Here is a 20,504-nt window from a genome sequence, read left to right as displayed (position 1 = left end):
GGAGCCGCCATTTTGTCTCTGTCAGGAGTAGCGGCGCGGTGTTGGTGTCTTGGAGGTGAGGGAAGGTGGTGGAGGCGGCGGCCAGGCCGACCGACCGACTAACAAGCAGGCACCATGATTTCGGCTGCCCAGCTTTTGGACGAGCTTATGGGCCGGGATAGGAACCTGGCCCCGGATGAGAAGCGCAGCAACGTGCGGTGGGACCACGAAAGTGTAAGTATCGGGAGCGAGGTAGGCCTCGGTGGGTCTCCCTTGCTTGGCTGCTCGCCCCAGACGGATGGGATGCAACAGGCGCCAGGGTGAGAGGGATGTGGAGGCCCGGCAGAGAAGCCTGAAGCGGGGAGGCGTTCTGGTGGCCGAACGGGAAATCGTTGAGGAGCGAGGAGGCTGGCTGAGGACTCCGTAGGCCTCTGGGATGAAGAGCCCGTAGGATGAGCAGAGGGTGTGTGTTGGGGGGAGGGGGAGGTCACGTTTGGTGATCTAATTTGGAATGGTGAAGGGCAAGCAGGTGAGACGGCGCAAACAGGCACGCTGAGAGCGCTGTGGGGGTTCAGCGGCGAACAATGGCTTCGCGTCCTCGGAGGCGACGCGCGGATGAGGCGCCTGACTCATCCCCCCCGCCGTGTCTCGAAGGGCCATCCGATCCCGAAGAGTGTGAAGCAAGGTTTATTGTGTATGCAGTAAGGGGTTAGCCTGCTATTTTTATTCTAGAGGTGGGGTTGTAGGCACCTGGCTATGTCTGTATCGCCTTCGTTGCGTACAGTCGCGTTTGTAAATAAAACGCCGGACGGCCTTACAGAAGGTTGGCGTTTATGGTCATTGGATTCTATCTGAAGCTTGGGTCGTAAATTCACTGGACAGTAAGGAACCGTTCATAAATGTTCGCATAATTGTTTTATAATTGCTTATAGATGCTTCGGCATCTCTTCAGCTCTGTATTGGATTCTTGCCAATGCTGTCTTTGTAAACTTGTATTTATTTACCCTATGACATTGTTTATGAAATTGCCCTTGATGCTGACTGTACTACTCTCACACTGTGTAATTTGCCTTGAGTCTCAGCAAGAAAGATGGACCATAAATGACATAAATAAATGAATTTATGTGTAAGTTGAACATGCTTAAACTGCCCTGGTGGCCTAGTGGGCCACAATTTGGAAATGGTTGCCATGTGTGTATTTTTTAAATAGCTCATGTGGGCGTAGCTTTTCCATATAGAGGGCGGGTGTGATTGGTGTTAAGGGAATCCCCCTACAGTTGGAATGTTGGAGTAGGAACTGGGAAATTCTGAGTTTGATTTCCTCCTTTGCTGTGGAAGTTTGGTGGGTGACTATGGTCCAGTTATTTTCTCTCAGGCTGATCTTCCTTATAGGATGGTTGTTGTGAGGATAAAATGGAGAAGGGAAAATGATAGAAGATGCTTTGGTTTCTCATTGTATAGAAAAGTAGTGTATAATCATGGTGAAATGCATTTTGTTCTTTTTGAAGTAATGGAAATGCCTATCTGAGTGAACTGAACAAGTTATCTTATTATATAAAAAAGCATTTCTAGTTTCTAAATGCTTGAATCCACGTTTTTAAAAGAAAGGAGTCCAGTAGCACCTTTAAGACTAACCAACTTTACTGTAGCATAAGCTTTCGACAATCACAGTTCTCGTCTTCAAATGCATCTGACGAAGAGAGTTGTGGTTCTCGAAAGCTTATGCTACAGTAAAGTTGGTTAGTCTTAAAGGCGCTACTAGACTCTTTTCTGTTTTTGCTACTACAGACTAAGAAGGCTAACTCCTCTGGATCTTTTTAAAAGACTTACTGTATTCATGGATGTGAAAACATGGCCCAAATTCTCCTAATCATGAATATTACGCTTTATGCACCTCTGGATTTTCCAACCCCTGTGGAAAAACTCAGGTGTTCCTAGATTTGTGATAAATTGTATAGTTTTAAGCCTCCATTCTAGATTCTTGATAAACAGTTTTGGAATGAGGTGGGAAAGTGAGAAATAATCAGAAGGTCAGAAGACTTGTTTTTTAATTTTATTTATTTACATTATTTATAGTCCACCTTTCTCACTGAGACTCACGTTTACACTGTGTAATCAATAGCTGGGACGTTTAATAAAGAATACAATAGGATATAGACTGCATACTTTTGAAAAATAAACTGAAGTCTGTTACAGAGCTGAAACAATTTTGAAATAAAACATAAGCAATTTAACATAACATAATAAATGACCATGCAGACAATGCACAGTAGTATAGTCTACTCTACAGTATTTATTGGAACATCTCTTTGAACCATTTCCTTACAACACAGCCCTTTTACCTGAGTAAGAAAGCCTTCCTAGATAATTCAGTTCTGCACAATTTGCTGAAAGCCAGGAGAATGGGAGTTTCCTGACCTTGTTTATGTGAAGTTTTGTGCATGGGAAGCAGATGCTCTGCCACTGAACAATCTGGGTAGGGCCAACAAGCCCCCTTGCTCCTGTTGAAGCAGCAGGAAAGAAATAAAAAATCCACAATGTCATGTGCATAACTGCATTGCTTCCAGTAAAAAAAATATGACATATAGCTGCTCCGGAAATTGCCAGAAGCTTTATGGCTTTGCCATAGATTTTCTGGCAATTCTTAGAGCTACCTGTATCATTTCTAGGTTTTTACTGAAAGTGACATGATTGCACAGCTGGTGTGCCTCCCCCTCTTACTCCTGATGATTTATGCCTAGTAACAACCTGAATATCACACTTGGCTCACTGCTCTAAACTATAAATTTATATAAAGGATCATTGATATTTTACATCACAACTCATGGACAACAGTGATTTCCTTGGTAACTACTGCTAGTCCTTGTTTCTAGTTGAAGTGTACGTTTGTGGGGTGGTGGCCAGCAGCTGTAACAGGAGAAAGGGCAGATTAAAGTAGAAACAAACACTGGAAAGAACTACCTTCTGTTGATTCCATTCAGCATCTGTCTATTAAATAAAGTAATAATTCAAATTTTAAACCTCTTCTTCTTCTTACAGGTTTGTAAATACTACCTTTGTGGGTTTTGTCCTGCTGAATTGTTCACGAACACCCGTTCTGACTTAGGTAAGTTGTGTGTGGGTGTAAGAGTTTCCTTCACAAACATCAAGTTAAGATCAGTGGGTTTTTTAATGTATTAAAAGCTATCTTTTAATACAGGTAATCTCAGGAAGGGCAGGGGGAAACGAGAGATAGATGTGCCTATTTCCCCAGTCTCCCTGGGGCCTGTTTGGTTCTGCTTGCCCCTGAAACAATAGCCCACACACCCTCACTATGTAGCTGCCACCATCTGTCATTTTTTCTGAGGTAGAGTCTGACAGGCCACTTCTGTCTGTCTTTCCCACATACAGAGAGAGAGAGAGAGAGAGAGAGAGAGAGAGAGAGAAATGTGAAGGCCTGGGGGGGGGAGACCAGGAAAAGGTTGTGGGATAACTTTTTTAGCGAGACTCTTTTTCAATTTTCCCAATGAAATTCTAAGAGAGTACTGAAAAAAACATTTTTTTTCTTTTTGAAGTGAGTGAAATGCTTTTAAAGACAGTGTGGACATGCTGTGTAGACACATAACTTTTAAATCCCAAGATGTGTTTCTGCTCCTGGAAGGGATACCTAATTTTCTTGAGGGGAGCGTGCAGGGTTTTCATTGCTTCTCAGCTGTTATGTGTGCAACCTTTTCACCTTTCTGTCAAGCTGCTATGATACATATTTCCATAGATTGGGTAATAAGTAATTTATTGCCCTACCTTATGGGGGGGTGGGATCAGAGGTGGGGCAGAAACTACACCAAAGCTTCAGAGGAAAACTTTGAAAGTTTCATTGAAAACTGAGCGCTCTCTCTCTTAACCAGTAGCCGCAGAAAGAAGAAGACAGCTGGAACCACATCTAATTATGCAGATAATATTGACCTTTGTGTGACCTTTTTCTGACCAAATAATATGTTTTAAGTTATTTACTGCAAAGATTGTGTTTTCTGTTTATCTCCCCCTTTTTTCTTTTCAGATAGCAAAAATTAAGGTGCATATGCTAAAGTAGCATAGGGTGCATCAGCAGTTTTGTCTCAAGTATTGGGTATATTTGCAGTTTTGTAGAAATCAAAGTATTGGGTATATTTGCAATTTTGTAGAAATCAAAGGCATTTAGAACTTTAAAATTCATAAATATGTCAAATATTACAATTATATATGCTAGTTAATAAATGGTATATTTTATCATAAAGCAGCATAATTAGTTTAGATTTTATAGTACAGTACATGCTATATATATGTGTGTGTGTTTATGTTTATATATTTATTTCGATTTCTGTCAACATTTCTGTTTTTTTCCAGGGGGAGAAAGGGGGGATAGTTTGTTTTCACCCTGCTGTGCCTTCAGAATTTTGAGATATATTACTTTTCTATGTGTGTGCGCACACACACCCTCTTTCAGTTAAACATCCAGCCTTGCTCACATAAGAGCTGGCCTACACAGAACCCCAGCCTTTTTACACCCAAGTGTTCTATAGGCAAATGTTACTCTCCCTTCAGGGTTTTAATTTTTCCTGTGATCACCCCCCCCCCCCCTTACATGGGTAGGCGATCTTTTCCTGGTCCAGATGGTGCTAAGCCAATCAGTTGATTCTTTTGAGTAGGGGGGAAACCCTATCCATCTCTGTGGCTTTGTTACTTGTTGGCTGGTTCCCACTCTTGTTACAGAGGCTGCCCAAAGGGACTGCCTGTTTGGAAAGCTTAATCAACACAGGGAATCATGAAGAACAGAATGGGACTCATGACAACCACTTAGGGGAGAAGCATTTATTTATGAAAACTGTACATCAGTTGAGGGTTTGCTAATGGTTATATGGGGTATCATATTTATTACTAGTAAATAATAAGTATGCTGTAATAGGTTGGGTCCCATCAATACAAGTCTTGTGTATCTTTTCCATGTTCCCCTCCCCTGAGCAGTCCTTTCTGGCCCCCGGAAATCCCAGGTTCAGGATGCTGCAGTGGAGAGAGAGAAGGGGACAAACTCCCTCCCTCATCCATTAGCAGAGCCCTGCTCATTCAAGAGATAAGCTGAAGCAAATTTGCTGTCTTCTGTTTCCCTGTTGCAGCTTCTTGACCCACGTGGCTATTGTTTCATGTAGGTCCTTCAACCCCAAGAATAAACTCTCCTAGGATCTGAAAGGTCTGCTGGGGGGAAGGAAAATATTGGAAAGAGCTGCAACCATCAGCACCTTCTGTTCTGTATCGTGGGACCCTATCCAGTATTTCTGTTTCATTAGGGCAGAGTGTGCCAAACATCATTAAAATACCTCCAGTCTTTAGATTTGCATAAGTTCACAGATAATTTATATTCTGTACTTAGAATTGCAGCTCAACCATAAATCTCTGATAATTGCTTATTTTGAAGCATCAAAATGCAGGTTTCCTAGTTCTTGTAAATACTTTTCAGTAATAATCTTTCCATCATTTTGTAAAATAAATTTTAAAAATCCCCATTTCTTTTACACAGCTAATACACTGAGTTCTCACGTCCTCTGTCAGGCTTTATACTTGAAAATCAGATCAGTGATGATCTTAAGGTCCACTACTAATGCTTGTTGCTCAAGCAAACGCCATGATTGGAGTGTGGCGTGCAAAGATTTCGCTGTCCCAAGCATTCCTTTTGATGTGTTCTGCTGATGGTCTGTTATAATGTTTTGCCAGTACAAAGGCTTACAGTCAGGATGTCATAATGCCAGATTGACAGGCTCTTGTCAGAACATTCTTACATACATTTCTTTCGCCCTCCCCCAAAGATTCTGTGTGTTTGCTTACTTTACAAGTTCATAATCATTCCTCTGTATATCATCTTTGTTTGGACTTGGAAATCTCATTCATTATTTTGTCTGTGAGCTTTTTCAGTTTCCTGTTTAAGCCCCAGCTTGGCTGGCATTATGCTAGCCAAGGTTGAAAAGCAGAAGAGTTTAAGTAGTATTTAGAATTATATTGCTAAAGTGAAAAAGTTTCATTTGTACATGCGGAATTATCAAATCATCGAACAAATGCATTTATCCTCATTACTGTGTTTATTTCTAGGTCCATGTGAAAAAATTCATGATGAAAACCTCAGAAAACAGTAAGTGCACTATGCTTTATAAATAGCTAACTGAACAGTAACAAAAGCATAGTAAAATAATCTAAACATTTATTCTTTTACTGAAAATGATTGCTTATTCTTTTATGTATTGGACTTTTGATTTTCAACACAAATCTGATTTCTATTACAAGTTTAATAAAAATAACTTACTGGACATTTTTCAGGTATGAGAAGAGTTCTCGGTTCATGAAAGTAGGTTACGAAAGAGACTTCCTTCGGTATTTACAGAGTTTGCTTGCAGAAGTTGAACGGCGAATTCGAAGAGGCCATGCCCGCTTAGCATTGTCCCAGAATCAGCAGTCTTCAGGCGTAAGTACAAATGCAGATACCAAAGCAGACAAGACAATTTCTGCTTCATCTCAGTAGTAGGAAAACAAACCTACAGTATCACTTGTAGTTCACCCAATAATTTTCTCAAAATAGAGTTGTTCTAGTAGTTGTATAGACTAGTAAATACAGTAGCAGTATAGGTTTTTAATAGACTTAAAAATCCGGCATTAATTTTAGTGACCTTTGTGCCATTTTGGTTTTATTGAATTTTATTTTATAAGCCAGTTTAAGCAGGTTATCTGGAGAGGTGGTATAGAATTTTTCTAAATAAATAACGTGGCCAATAAATAAATTCCTTTATGTTTCTTAAAAAAACAGGATTCTCATGCCTTCCCACCTCCTTGTTATTTAACAAACTGGAGAATAAAAATGTGACATGTAATTCTCACCAAGATTACCGAGTGCATGACTGCAGTAATCTCAGATAAGCAGTATCCGTTAAAATATTAATTGCGCTAGCAAACAAATTGTAATGTACTGTGCAGCAATATACTATTTTTATGCATTAAAAAACTTACTGTGGAGTTTCTTTTGCTTAAGGCAAGTTTCTTTGATTCATGACTCTTGCAGTAGACATAGCATAGTCTAATAAACAAGTGCAGTGCTTTATTTTTTATCTGTATTGGGTAACTGACACTTGTGTTTTAATATTTAGCAAGCAGCAGGACCTACTGGTAAAAATGAAGAGAAGATTCAGGTCTTAACTGACAAAATTGATGTACTTCTACAACAGGTAAAAGTTGTCCTGAATAATACTGAAATGTTAATCAGAAGCTTGCCTCAGAACCCTTTGATAGCATTGTTCGTTTTTGCAGATTGAAGAACTGGGCTCTGAAGGAAAGGTGGAAGAGGCTCAAGGCATGATGAAACTGGTTGAACAGTTAAAAGAAGAGAGAGAGTTGCTCAGGTCTACAACTTCAGTAAGTATTCTGCTTCCTTTAAGCCTGGAAGGCAAAACAGGATGCAATCAGGTAGTCTAGAAGTGTTCCCACGACCACAATGATCTGGTCTTTAAGTTTGCTATAAACATTTGTATTCTGTAACTGGTCTTGCTTGCTGTTCAGATTCTACTTTGCCAAATTACTTCATTCTTTTATCATTGGTGAGCTTTGATAGTACCTACTAAAGGTACTGACTTAATTAAAAATTACCAAGCTTGTTTATGGGAACCTAGTCATCTGATGCTTTGGAGTGATGCATAAATAGTTTGTTTATGCATGGGAGTGGAGCCAGCATGTGTTTCTCACTAGATTAGTATATTTTGACGTACTCAGGAGAGCTGAAAACATTAGACTGTCATGCCTTCCAACTATAGTGCATCATATATTTTCAAAAAATCTTTGAGAGTTAACAAAGTGAGCTCTTGCAGCATTGAGCACAGTTGAAAGAAATACTACTTCCTTATATCTCATATAAGGGTGTTTACAGTAAGAATTGGTATTGTGTGTGTCTTGGTACCGCATTTTGTGTAGCTGGGAAGAGTGCTGGCCATGTTGTTTCTGTAAACATAAATGGAATGGTAATAGTCTATTTTAAAGGTGTAATTCATAGACTTAGATCCAGCAATAACATCTGCTGACAGAGCATGGCTTTCTTACCTCTCCCTTTTCACTGCAACACAAAATACTTCTGCGGGACAGGTGACACCCCCCCCCCAGTATAGCATGAGGAGGGGGCTGGCAAAAATTATCCCCCCCCCCCCCGCCCGCAATTGTAGAAATCCTCTGCTGCATCCAGCCCATAATTTAAGATACCGGTGAAGTTGGCACATTTTATGATGTATTTGTTAATTTCAATATTTGAATGTAGATGGAATTTTTTAGAATTACTTTAGAAGTTCTTTGTAATCTAAAAATGGAGGATAGAATTAAGGGAAAATAAATAAAGCACACTGCTTGATCAAATTTTGAAACAAGTTTTAATGTCACTGCCTTTATTAACAAGTGTCTTTCTCTTTCCAGACAATTGAGAGCTTTGCAGCTCAAGAAAAGCAGATGGAAGTTTGTGAAGTTTGTGGAGCCTTTTTAATTGTAGGAGATGCACAATCGAGGGTAGATGATCACTTGATGGGAAAACAGCATATGGGCTATGCTAAAATTAAGGCAACGGTTGAAGAATTAAAAGTGAGTTAATCCTTTTGGTATATACAGTTATAACACAATGTCCTATTCAGCGAAAAATCCTATGGTTGCTAGTGATTGTCCAGTGTTTCCATCCTAAGAACGTTAAGCCATCAATTTTCAGTGATGACAAAGAATAATTTAGTTGTCTCTCTTTAGTAAGAAACAGGTTCCCATTTTTGTGACCGTTCTGTGGCATGAAATTCAAAGGCTGCTGGTTATTTGTGTTTTGGGAGGCTTTTAAAAGAAATTTTAAAACAAAAGTACATATGCAAACACTCCGTATATTTTATCAGGCTTGCTTGCCTGATTCTCCTTCTACTTGTTCTTCACCTTCCAGTGGTCCAGGTCTTCCAACAGGAAGCAGGCTTTCTTAGACTTCACAAAGAGGCTCTTCACAAAGAGGCTCCTTCAGATGTTTCGTATCTGGGGAGCCTCTTTTTGAGTGCTGAACTGCTGAACTACAGGCAAACCACCTGAGAATTTACCCACTAAGCAAATTATCTGTTTTTTTCCTATTTGGCACCTTCCAGTAATCCAGAACATGGAGCTTTGCATAATAATGTCCAAAGCTCCAGGAAGGAAAAGAAATTGGATTGGATTGGATGACAAGCAGGTAATTGGAAATACATTGGAAAACCTGCTGCCAAAGGAAAGCCCAGGTGACCATTCTACATGCCTCTTCTATGGAAGCATAAGATCTGATTGTCCAGGAGGTAGTTATCCTCCTGAGAGAAAATAAGCCAAGGGCGGGGCGGGGGGGGAGTTGATGCCCAGCAGCCTTATAAGCCTGGGTAATGAAGGTTTTGGAGGCCCTGATGCGCCATCTTCTCACCACATTAATGATGAAAAGGGAAGAAATTCTTCCAAAGTTTGGCCTCTATTGAGCTAAGCCTTCATGGCCTTCCTACATGTCAAGAATGCCTGGCCCTCTCCTCAGGAGGCCAGGCTGGGGATGAAAACATGGCAAAACAAGTTTTGTGAAAGAGAGGATTACCCTTGGAAATAATGAAGGATCTGTGCAGAGTGATACATGCATAATACAAAAGCTGTTACACCAGAATTGCAAATTGTAATTTTTGCAAGCTTTATTGTCAGCATTTAACCGTTATTAACAAAGTGTCTAAAATTGAACTAAACCTGAACTAAAACTAATTTGGATCTTGAAGAGTAAGAGTCAAGTTTTAGAAATCAACTTTTTATTCAAGTAACCTTTGTGGAATGTTTTCCTTTTGAAGGAAAAATTAAGAAAAAGAACAGAAGAGCCTGATCGTGATGATCGATTGAAAAAAGAGAAACTAGAACGAGAAGAGCGAGAGAGGGAACGGGAGAGAGAGGAAAGGGAGAGAAAACGACGGCGTGAGGAAGAAGAAAAGGAAAAAGAGAGAGTTCGCGATAGAGAGAGGAGAAAGAGGAGTCGTTCACGAAGCAGACATTCAAGCAGAACCTCTGACAGGAGAGGAAGTCGATCAAGGGACCATAAAAGGTCAAGAAGCAAGGAAAGAAGGCGAAGCAGGTACATGTCTAGGAAGTGACTTAAAATATTAGAATGATTTATGTAGAACAGTGCAGTTTGCTATTGATAAGACCATTTGTTGTCAAGTATTGTTTGTAAAACTGCAGGCTACTGCCTTTAGAAATTGAATTTAAAGTTTTCGCGCAAGCTGTTACACCCTGTTGATGTTTATATTGTTAGTCACTAACAAAACTTTTAAATATGGAAGTGCTTTGATCTTTGCTATTTTAAATGTTCAGGAGTCGAGATCGACGCCGAAGTAGAAGTCATGATAGAGCAGATAGAAAACACAGATCACGCAGCAGGGACAGAAGACGATCAAAGAGCCGGGATCGGAAATCTTACAAGCACAGAAGCAAAAGCAGAGACCGAGAACAAGACAGGAAATCTAAGGAGAAAGGTTAGTTCATATGAATGGTATACATGAATTACTGTTCAGAGCTATATGACGACCTCCCAGTTTGGAAAAAAGTCTTAACTCCTCTTATATTGTACACTAGTTCTTCTGCACTTTGAGATGCGCTCTCTTCTTCCTTGAAGGGCTGTTTCAAATTAGATTGGAAATCTGATATTCAGGGTACATAGGGGTAAATTCTAGTAGCAGAGAAGCTAGCCTCTTGGCCAGCTGTCTTACGAAGATGCCAAGTCTTTAATTTTACATTTTTATGTATATTCAGATGAGTCTACTGTTGGCATCCTTGGGTGTTTTTTATGCAGTCTTGAGGCTAACTTTATTTCATAATTGATGTGATTTTAAAGAATAGTGTTCTTGGAGGAAAGGGGCAGAAGACTTGTTACTTTGACATTCCCATATACACCTCTCAAGTAGACATCAGTCACATCCTTGCAACAGACATCCTTCCCCCTAGCCTCCGTGTTTATCTATCTTCCCTGCCTGCATCTGTAATCAATGTAGGAAACGTCAGGTCCAGTAGCACCTTTAAGGACTAAGTAAACTTCCATGGTATGAACTTTCAAGAGTTAAAGCTCCCTTCTTAAGTTCAAATACTGGAAATCTAGTTGGTCATTAAGGTGCTTCTAGGTCTTCTACTGCAGACCGACACAGCTACCCTCCTGAAACTGTCTTTAGGAAACCTGATGAAGCAGCTGAATCGAAGTAGGTTTTTGGTAGGGTAACTTTTAAATTAGGTATTAAAGAAGATCTCACATTCATGAAAACATGTTTTTAAAGATCAGTGCTGCAGTCCTGCTGGAATTGCCAGTGGTGGAGACATTAGTATCTGGGTGACCATAACATTTTTATTAATCAGAAAAAAATTAAATATTTTGTTTCTTAATTCTTCGGCTGATTACAGTTCCTATCTGGATGACATGCACATATTCATGTCATGGGAAATTTTAGTGAAAGAAGACATTTTGGCTGATAAATGTCTTCTGGATCAGTTTCCATTGTTTGCTTGAAAACGTGTACCTTTTACTGTTTTCAAGTTCATTCTCAAAGTAATATGGAAAACAGTCCTGTGTTTCATCCAGACTTATTTATATAGATACTGTTGGGTCCTTGACCTAATTTATTCTGTTTGGATTGTTGTGGTCATTGAGCAGTTTTTATTCACAGAAAATGATATTTGTTTCCTACTTCTTTTCCCAAATAATCAGCATTATTTTGAAGATACTTGTATAGTTTCTCTTCTGTGTAGTGGTTTTTTCCTAACCTTATGTTTACATCTTGGTATTTCATTTTTATAGCCAGGGCCATGGATTAGGTGTAGTTCTGTTACTAGCCTCTGGAAATAATTTTCATTTGGGCAAGATTGTTGCATATTTCTTTGCGTCTGTGACAAGATACATATTCTCAAGGAAACCTAGAATCATAGGGTTGGAAAATACCTCCATGGTCATCTAGTCCAACCCGCTGCACGGGGCAGGAAATTCACAAGTACCTCCCCACCCCCAGTGACCATGCCCAGAAGATGGCAAAACACTGTCAGGATCCCTAGCCAAACTGGCCTGGGGAAAATTGCTTCCTGACCCCAAAATGGCAATCAGCATTACCCTGGGCATGTAAGAAGGGGCCACGAGAACTAAGCACTGATGTAACCCTTCCTGCCCTCATGATCTGCCTAGGTTCACAGAATTAACATTGCTATCAGGTGGCTATCTATCCCCTGCTTAAAAACCTCCAAAGAAGGAGAGCCGACCACCTCCCGAGGAATCCTGTTCCACTGAGGGACTGGTCTGTCAGGAAGTTCTTCCTAACGTTTAGCCGAAAATTCTTTTGATTTAATTTCAACCCGTTGATTCTGGTCCAACCTTTTGGGGCAATGGAAAACAACTCTGCGCCATCCTCTACATGACAGCCCTTCAGGTACTTGAAGAGGGTTATCATATCTCTCAGTCATTTCCTCTCCAGGCTAAACATACTGAGCTCCTTCAACCGTTCCTCATAGGACTTGGTCTCCAGACCCCTCGCCATCTTCATTGCCCTCCTCTGGACATGTTCCAGCTTGTCTATATCCTTCTTAAATTGTGGTGCCCAAAACTGAACACAATAGTCTGTGAGGTCTAACCAGAGCAGAGTAGAGCGATGCAATCACTTTGCATGATCTGGACACTATGCTTCTGTTGATACAGATCAAAATCGCATTTTTCTTTTTAGCTACCAGATCACACTGCTGACGCATGTTCAGTGTATGGTCTACTAAGACCCCTAGATCCTTTTCACACATACTACTACCAAGACAAATCTCCCGTATCCTATAATTATTCATTTGATTTTTTTCTACCTAAATGTAGAACTTTACATTCATCTCTGTTGAAATAATATTTTTTGTTTAAGCCCAGTTTTCCAGCCTGTCAAGATCATCCTGTATCCTGACTGTCTTCTAAAGTATTTGCTACCCCTCTCAATTTATTATCATCGGCAAATTTAAGAAGCATTCCCTCTAGTCCTTCATCATGGTGCCAGAGCATACACCTATAGTGATTATGAATGCGTATTTATGGAATGATTTGAGGGTATGATAGTGATCCAGTGAAGACAATTCCATTAACTCACATCTACCACAGCCGCTGATGGGATCCTTGTGAGTGGATACTGCTATAGATTGTAGCATCAGTGTAGATACTGTGCGAGATGCAATCTGTTGCAGAGTTAATTACTTCTAAAGAAGTTAACATTAACACAAATTAAAAGTATAACTCTTTTTTATATAAATAGTACAATTGACCTTTTAAAGCTATTGGAGATAGCGTTTTAAAAAGCCATTTCAAACTACCCCAATCTCTCTGGCTGTGCTTTTCATTTGGAGTTTCAAAGCACTGCAGCAGCATCTGAGTTCAAGCATAACTTTTTTCATAATGTAAATGAATAATGCATTATGTAAATTTATAATGCATCTTTATCTGATCAGTAAGAGAGAACAGTCCCAGAAGTCAAGGTCCCAGGAATCAGCTAAATGAGACTGGAGATCTATGAATGGATCTGCCCAGGCATTTGAAAATGTCAACTGTAACTCACTGTGGGGGGCAGCTAGATTAAGACCATGGTGGTGAGGGAGGAGAAATTTATCTCCTCCTCTTATGTTATTGTCACCCCATGGTACATTTCCTGGTACTTCTTAAAGAGAATAAATCAATATACGAGGTTATGGTTTTGGGATAGTTTATTTTTATCTTGGATTTTAATGGCTCAGTTTTTAATATTTTTTATACTTTGTTAATTTTAATGAGTTCATGTGGCTTTTATTATTCTTCTCATGTTCTATTTTGTGAGCCACCTCAAGCAGCTCTCTAGAGATCTTATGTTTAAGTTTTCTAACTAAAATAAAAGTGTCAGCCCTGGAAAGGTGGGGGGGAGACAGGCATAGAGGTGATGCCTGTCAGGGAGGGGGGTTTCAAGAAACATAGCTGCAGGGTGAGGGTTTTAAACCTTTCCTCCCCATGTGCACAGCTTTCATTTTTTTAAAAAGTGGGCATATTGGTTCATGGATCTCACAAATTCATATCTGGTTTTGGCCCCAGTAACCAAAATATATAGTTCATCCTGATAGTAATTCATACGAGAAAAAGGGCATATTAATTTGAGCATATACCTTGTCACCTAAGACTTCTGTAAGAGAATGAGTGATATGACTTAAATCGGCGAGTGAGATTATGGGCGGCATGTTTCCTGTTTTGGAATTTGATCCTAATCTTACTTTCTGCAGTGAAGAAAGGAGGTTTTTAACTGATTTTTCCCCTTCCACTGCAGACCCCCACATCACATCCAGTGCTGTTCTTGGTGGCATCGTGTTCATGACATGGGATGGGGGCTGCTGCAGCGGGATCAGGGAGGAGGGAAATTTCCATTCCGCTCTTCAGAAATTGTGGTTGTGCTTAACACTTTGGATTTCTTCTACAACATCATAATATTATTCAACCCTTGTTACTCATAGTTAAGCTGTTGTTTGAATGTCTTTCCTTAATGCATGTACCTTATTTTGTTCTTTGATGAATGAGTAAATTCAATTAATTACCATCGGATCTTTTTGAAGAAAATCTTGCTGAAGAGCGTTCAGAAATTTTCTACTATGTTCTTGCAAGGAATTGAAACTTCAGAAAATACTGCTAATTGCCATATCCTTGTGATGATAGGCACCACATATGAGAGGCTAGCAATAACAAAGAATATTAGGAAAGGGGAATGGATGCTTGCGCAAATTAATCCATAATTGTGTGTAAAGAGCAAAGTTTCTCCCTGCTGCCACCCCAAATCCCAGTCACACCCACTGATACACTGGAGTTTCTCTCACCTGATCAGTCACAGTTAAATGTTAAGCAGACACCGTTCTGAGTATTTACAGGGTGTCCAAATCTGTTTTCTTTTTACAATGAGAAGAACAAGCAGATGGAACATGTAGATAGCCTATGGGGAAAAATTGTTCAAGAAATAGTTGTAACTTCTTCTTCCACTTTGCATATACTAGCTATAGCTGTTGTAGTGTAAACATCTTGAAGATGCAGGCAGCTGTCATAGTTGAGGTTCATCTTTCAACCCACAGGTAAATAACCATTTTATAGTTGCCAAAAACAGCCTGCTCTTCTATCTGTCCAAACTCAAAGCAACCCTAAAACCCCTCTAGGAGAATCTACACATACTGCCCATTCATAGGGCTGTTGAGCTCTATTGTATCTACATAGGACAGAAGATAAGCATATTGGACTGACTGCTAGTCCTCTGCGGGGCAACAAGACTGCTGTTCCTCAGTGGATCTACATGTGAATCGGCGATACCTAATAAAGCAAAAATCGAAGACTTTCAAAAAGGTCAGTTAGTGCAACCCTACCCAAGCATTTATCACGTGGAAGAGGCCTCTCTTCTAAGAGTTCCACGGTTAATGGCTGTTTTCTCCAAGCTCCAAATATCAGGTGGTGTTCTTTAGGAAATAGCTCCCTTCCTTATGCATTTGTTCACATTTTGGTTGTTTTAATAAAACTGTCCTACATTTTCTTGGCAGCAGCAGTCGAAACTACCATCCAACTAACTTTTTGTTCCTGTCTATAGAGCATAAGTGCAGTGCCTATCCAGAAAAATAGCTTTGAAAGTCTCCTTCTCTTGGTGTCCAGTTTGTACTCTTTATTTTGCATTCAATGCATCTATCAGAAATCAACGGATATATATTAGTCTGGATTCTGAAAGAAGAATTTTTACTCACTATATCAAATAATTTGCTTGTACAATTTAAAGTATGGGATGCTTCCTTTATGCCTCCCACACATGCTATATATGAGAGTTGTTTAATGGAATACAGATTTGTTAATTAGTTCTTATATGACAACTGTCCCACATAACGGCCTGTGCATTGAGTATAAGACAAAAACACAATGTAAAATACACAGGACTGATTATGACTCAGCTGATTCTATATTTTGCTTGGAAAACTGCTGCTTCAGGCTTTTACTAATTTAACTGATGGCTGTTTATAAAAACAATCAGTTTGTCAGTCTGTTTTATGCTTGCCCCTGCAATTGACTTATCTTCTTGTCTTAATTAACTGTGGGTCCCATTATCATCTCAAACAATTTTGCCAAGTCTGTAACTTGTCATTGTTTTTTGCATGTGAAAAATTAGATACAGTTGTGCCAGACAGGAGAGTAAAATGAAAATAAGCAAACCTGTTGCTTTGAAGGTTACTTTTTTTGCTCCCCACAGTCATGGATTGTTAAATATCAGCCTGATGGTGCACCTACACAGATTCTCCCTTCCTGGCAGTGGTGGCAAATAGGGAGACAACCTCAACTGCTGGTGAGGTGATGGGGCATAGCAGGCAAATGAAGGTAAAAGAGATGTAATGGGCCCTGGGAGAAGAGTGAGGAAGGCAACAGTTACTTTCCATCAAGGGGAGTTCTTAAATCCATGGTTAGATATGGAAAAACTTTTGAACATAATTAACAGCTGTTGAGAGATTTGCATGGAAATCTATACAAACCACAGATTTATTCCAAATAAAATTAGTGTCATTAACTTCAGATAGTGTTGTTTGTATTCCAATCAATTAGCCATATCAAAAGTTATCTTTATATCCCAGGTCTGTAAGTATCATAAGAACAGAATAAGTTTTCTTCTACCATAGGTAATATGCTAATTCAGACTGGTTGCCTAAGCTTTATACAACCTCTCAACCAGCAGTGTTTTCAGGATGGCAAATATTATTGTCTGAAGTTTTAAAAAAATGCAGTTAGATCCAGACTGTTGACGTCTGTGGTATGGTTTGCATTGGTCCCAATGTGCTTATGGTACGTGACTCCTTTTATGTACCATAAGCACATTGGGACCAATGCACTGGAGTGCTTGTTGTGAGGGGTTTGGGGGTCTATCTGCCATGGACTGCCGTCCCTAGAACTGACACAAACTTTTACAAATAGAATAACTTCACAGAAGCATTTATTCCAATTTTTCTTCAGCAGCATCATATCCCAAAAAGCTTCTGAAAAGGATTGGGAGATCCTACAGAACAATTGCCATGTTGCATGAGCAGCGGTGGCACAGCACAGGTGTGTGTGTGCAGCAATAATTTTGGCTGTCCCTTGCTGCAGCTTCTAATGCCACATGTAGGGATTCCAGGTCTCCCTGGCAACCAGCAGGAGGGGAAGGTCTCCTGGTACTCACCAGTTCACATACTTATGAGTGTGCACGCTCCCAGCTGGGTGCAGTGACTCCACTTCTATACGTGGCACCATTGTGCTGCACTTTATGCGAGGCCAAGTATTTGGGTCCAGAATTGGCCCTACACGAAGTACAGAAGCACTAGCCCAGGCAACGCAAAAACATCACTTCTGGAAGTGGTGGCGTCACACCCGGCCAGGAGCATGCACACCATGTGTTTGCCTGGGTTGCCTGCCTGTGGTGGGTGATCACTGCACAGCTTGCCACTTCCTACTGATTGCTAGCAATCACCGGGCAGAGGGGCAAGCCACCTGGAACTATAGGCACGTAGCATTGTTCTGGAGGGTCTCCCGGATCCTCAGCATCAACTTTTGGGGAACATGGGAGGCTGTTTGGGAAAAGCAATAAAAACTATGACTGAACTTGCTCAGATACACCCCACAGAAACTTAACAGCATGTCATGGCCATTGGCATCTCAGATCTTAAAAGACAAATCTGCAAATACTATAAATACACTTGAAGTCTGTGAAGTGAATAGAAGTTATGTACTATGATAAATCTATGGTTTTATATATATTTATGCTAACCTTTTTGATAGTGAGTAGTTTGGGGTTAGATAACATTTGTGTGTGGCTTGTGGTTTGACCAGAGCTATCATACAGCTGATAGTTTGCATTGTGATCAGTAATTCCCTCACAGAGCTATTCTGTCCACTCTCCTTCTGAACTCTACGCAACTCTTGCTCTTTCTAATGGAGTAGTTTATTTTAGTGTTAGCACTGCAATGTTAATCTTTTTAATTTCCAATTTTGCAGCCTTGGTTGATGTTTCAGCATGCACGCCATGCCTTAAAAAGCATGATGCCATATATGTGTTTACTGTGAAGTCCATAGTCAATGTCTTCTTTCATGGCAGAAAAGAGGGGATCTGATGATAAAAAAAGTAGTGTGAAGTCCAGTAGTCGAGAAAAACAGAGTGAAGATACAAGCATGGACTCCAAGGAAGGCGATGCTAAGAATGAGGTCAATGGGACCAGTGAAGACATTAAATCTGAAGGTGACACTCAGTCCAATTAAAACTGATCTGATATGACCTCAGATCAGACAGAGGTAAGTGCATTATTTCAAACTTTGATTAGGGCTTTTTGTTACTGTTTAACAGTTCAGCGTAAGTATGTACAGATGAAGATGGAGCTAAGCCAAGTATGAAGAGGTACTAAAGCACCTTCTGAAGGAAAACACAGTGTAGCCCTGCAAAATCTTTTGAGGTACATTGTTTTGTATCGGCTATTTTGTAGAAGACTCATACCCCCCCCCATTAGTGTGCCTCTTGGGAACATATTTGTAATATAGTCAACATAGAAGTTAATTATCCTATTTTTTTATTTTTAGGGGATTTGTTATCTTTTTAAAAACAAGTTGAACTAATTTTGTAATTAAGTCCATATTGTGTTGGTGCATCAGATACATTTGCTTTAATACTTAATATTTGAGGCACATGTTGGACTATTTTGTTTTTATATAAACTGCTAGTATTTCTTTGTCAAGGATGTTTCTAGTTTTTTTGCTTTGCCTTGCATTCTAATGCAGTTTGTTCTGTAACTCGAGAGCCAGTAGCATTGGATTGATGGAAGTGTAGGGTTTATGAATAATTGCAGCTGACTACCATACCTCACACAGCGTTGGTGTTGTGAGCGGCCCATGAAAAGCCAAATTAAAAATCAAGGATTCAGTCAAACTAAGCAGGTACTCATGCCAGGTACTCCTTTCTCTACCCACATCCATGTTTGATTGCTGTTGCCTGTAATCTTTAAGCTTACTGTTTTGTGTTTTATTTACAAAAAGTGAAAAAGGAATCTTTGTACATATTTTGTGAAAAATTGTTAACCTGTAATTAACTTGATGGAATTTTCTTTCAACTGTGCGTAGGGATGCAGTGCTGCCCAGAATTAGATATTAAGCGTATTAAATGCAATAAATACTACATAATAATCGCCTTGTTACATTCAATGCATTTCAAGTCTTTAAGAGGTATGTGTTTATAATTTCCTACTGCGTAGGAGAATTGCCAGGCAGCCATGGCACACAGCAACCTATACTGGCTGATACCAGACTTGGGAGGCAAATGAAAAAAAAGGCCAATTCAGAAACACCCAATAGGTATATATAAATGGCTAGAGTGTATACAGCCACATCATATAATTAAATGGAACTAAATCTTAAATATAACCACCCATTCTTAGCCTATGATTTCCAGGGGCATTCCTTAATAAGGAATTAACCCAACTAAAATTATCTGATAAATTTATTTCTTTGCAAAATAAGCGTTAACATATGCTATAACTATCTTCTGAGAGCTGCTGAAACCTTGGAGTGCAGTTCTCTGAGCCCTGTGTTGCACAATCTGCATTATTTTCAGCAACACTTGCATTTGATTTCTTTGCAAGTCCTGTTGGAATCAGTGAGAACTTTTCATCAAGCAGTGGTTGGTGAATTATGGCCTCTAACAGTTAAATATTACACCTAAAGCCTCTGTGTATTGATAAGAGAATTCTTAAGAGTTAAGTGGGCAGCAAAACGGAGCCAGTATTTAGGAATGGCAGACGAGTCATGTATGTTCTCACTATCTGACTCTTTTTCCCCAACATTTTACATTATAGGACTACCATGAGACAACTCTGCGAAGAATCCTGAAGACTGCATAATTTGAAGATCTGCTGTAAAATGAGGTGAAAGAAAGCTGTAGTGGCATAGAAAAAAATTAAAGTTCGGTTAGATTTTTTTAAAATAAAAAGTAATTCAGGACTGTTGTAACCTCTCAGAATTGCAGAGAGATGTTAATAAGCAAACACGCTACTGAGAATTTTAAGTCCTTTATCATTTTTTCCTATAAGACTTTTAAGGTGATAAACCAACATAACCTGAATACATGGCTTGCTCAGTGTTTAACTGCAAGTTTTCATTCTTGAACTTTGAAACAAAGGATAAATGTTTAGTATTGTGTGACTCAGACTAAAATTAATCCCATTTTTACAAGGTTACACCAAGTTTCTTGATATACCCAAATGGAAAATAAATCTATGAATTTCTGTTACACATTTGATTGTCATTGAGTGTTTAATATTAAAATAGACTTCTTTCCAAATAATCAAATGTGTTAAGCTTATTCTTGTCTATTCCCCACAGTTAAACAAGAAAAGGATTGCTTTTCTTCTTGACTAAAATTTACTGACAAATTCTGCCCCAGTAGTTTCCATAATTAAAAACATGTAAATAAAGATGCAGTGCATGATAC

General features: G+C 39.5%; 1 protein-coding gene across 5 annotated transcripts; it reads left to right on the top strand.

The window, feature by feature from the left end:
- On the top strand, positions 1 to 20,503 carry LUC7L3 (LUC7 like 3 pre-mRNA splicing factor). Of its 5 annotated transcripts, none has more exons than XR_008596884.1 (11): positions 1 to 213; positions 3,019 to 3,085; positions 6,076 to 6,115; positions 6,301 to 6,445; positions 7,122 to 7,199; positions 7,282 to 7,386; positions 8,428 to 8,589; positions 9,825 to 10,102; positions 10,342 to 10,502; positions 15,245 to 15,370; positions 16,257 to 18,220. XR_008596884.1 is itself a non-coding variant. In XM_054977768.1 (11 exons), exons 1-11 carry the CDS (start codon positions 115 to 117, stop codon positions 18,416 to 18,418), a joined length of 1,323 nt encoding a protein of 440 aa, XP_054833743.1. In that variant the 5' UTR covers positions 1 to 114; the 3' UTR covers positions 18,419 to 20,503. The 5 variants fall into 5 exon arrangements, 3 of the variants coding, with proteins under 3 accessions (XP_054833743.1, XP_054833745.1, XP_054833744.1); XR_008596885.1 differs by having other exon boundaries at positions 18,126 to 18,212; XM_054977768.1 differs by lacking the exon at positions 15,245 to 15,370 and adding an exon at positions 18,372 to 20,503 and having other exon boundaries at positions 18,126 to 18,266.
- Position 20,504: the final 1 nt, after the last annotated feature.

This window comes from Eublepharis macularius, chromosome 4, assembly GCF_028583425.1.
Source record: "Eublepharis macularius isolate TG4126 chromosome 4, MPM_Emac_v1.0, whole genome shotgun sequence".
Lineage (NCBI taxonomy): Eukaryota > Metazoa > Chordata > Lepidosauria > Squamata > Eublepharidae > Eublepharis > Eublepharis macularius.
Note: the sequence above shows the minus strand (reverse complement) of the source record. Positions and strands in the feature narration are given on the sequence as shown.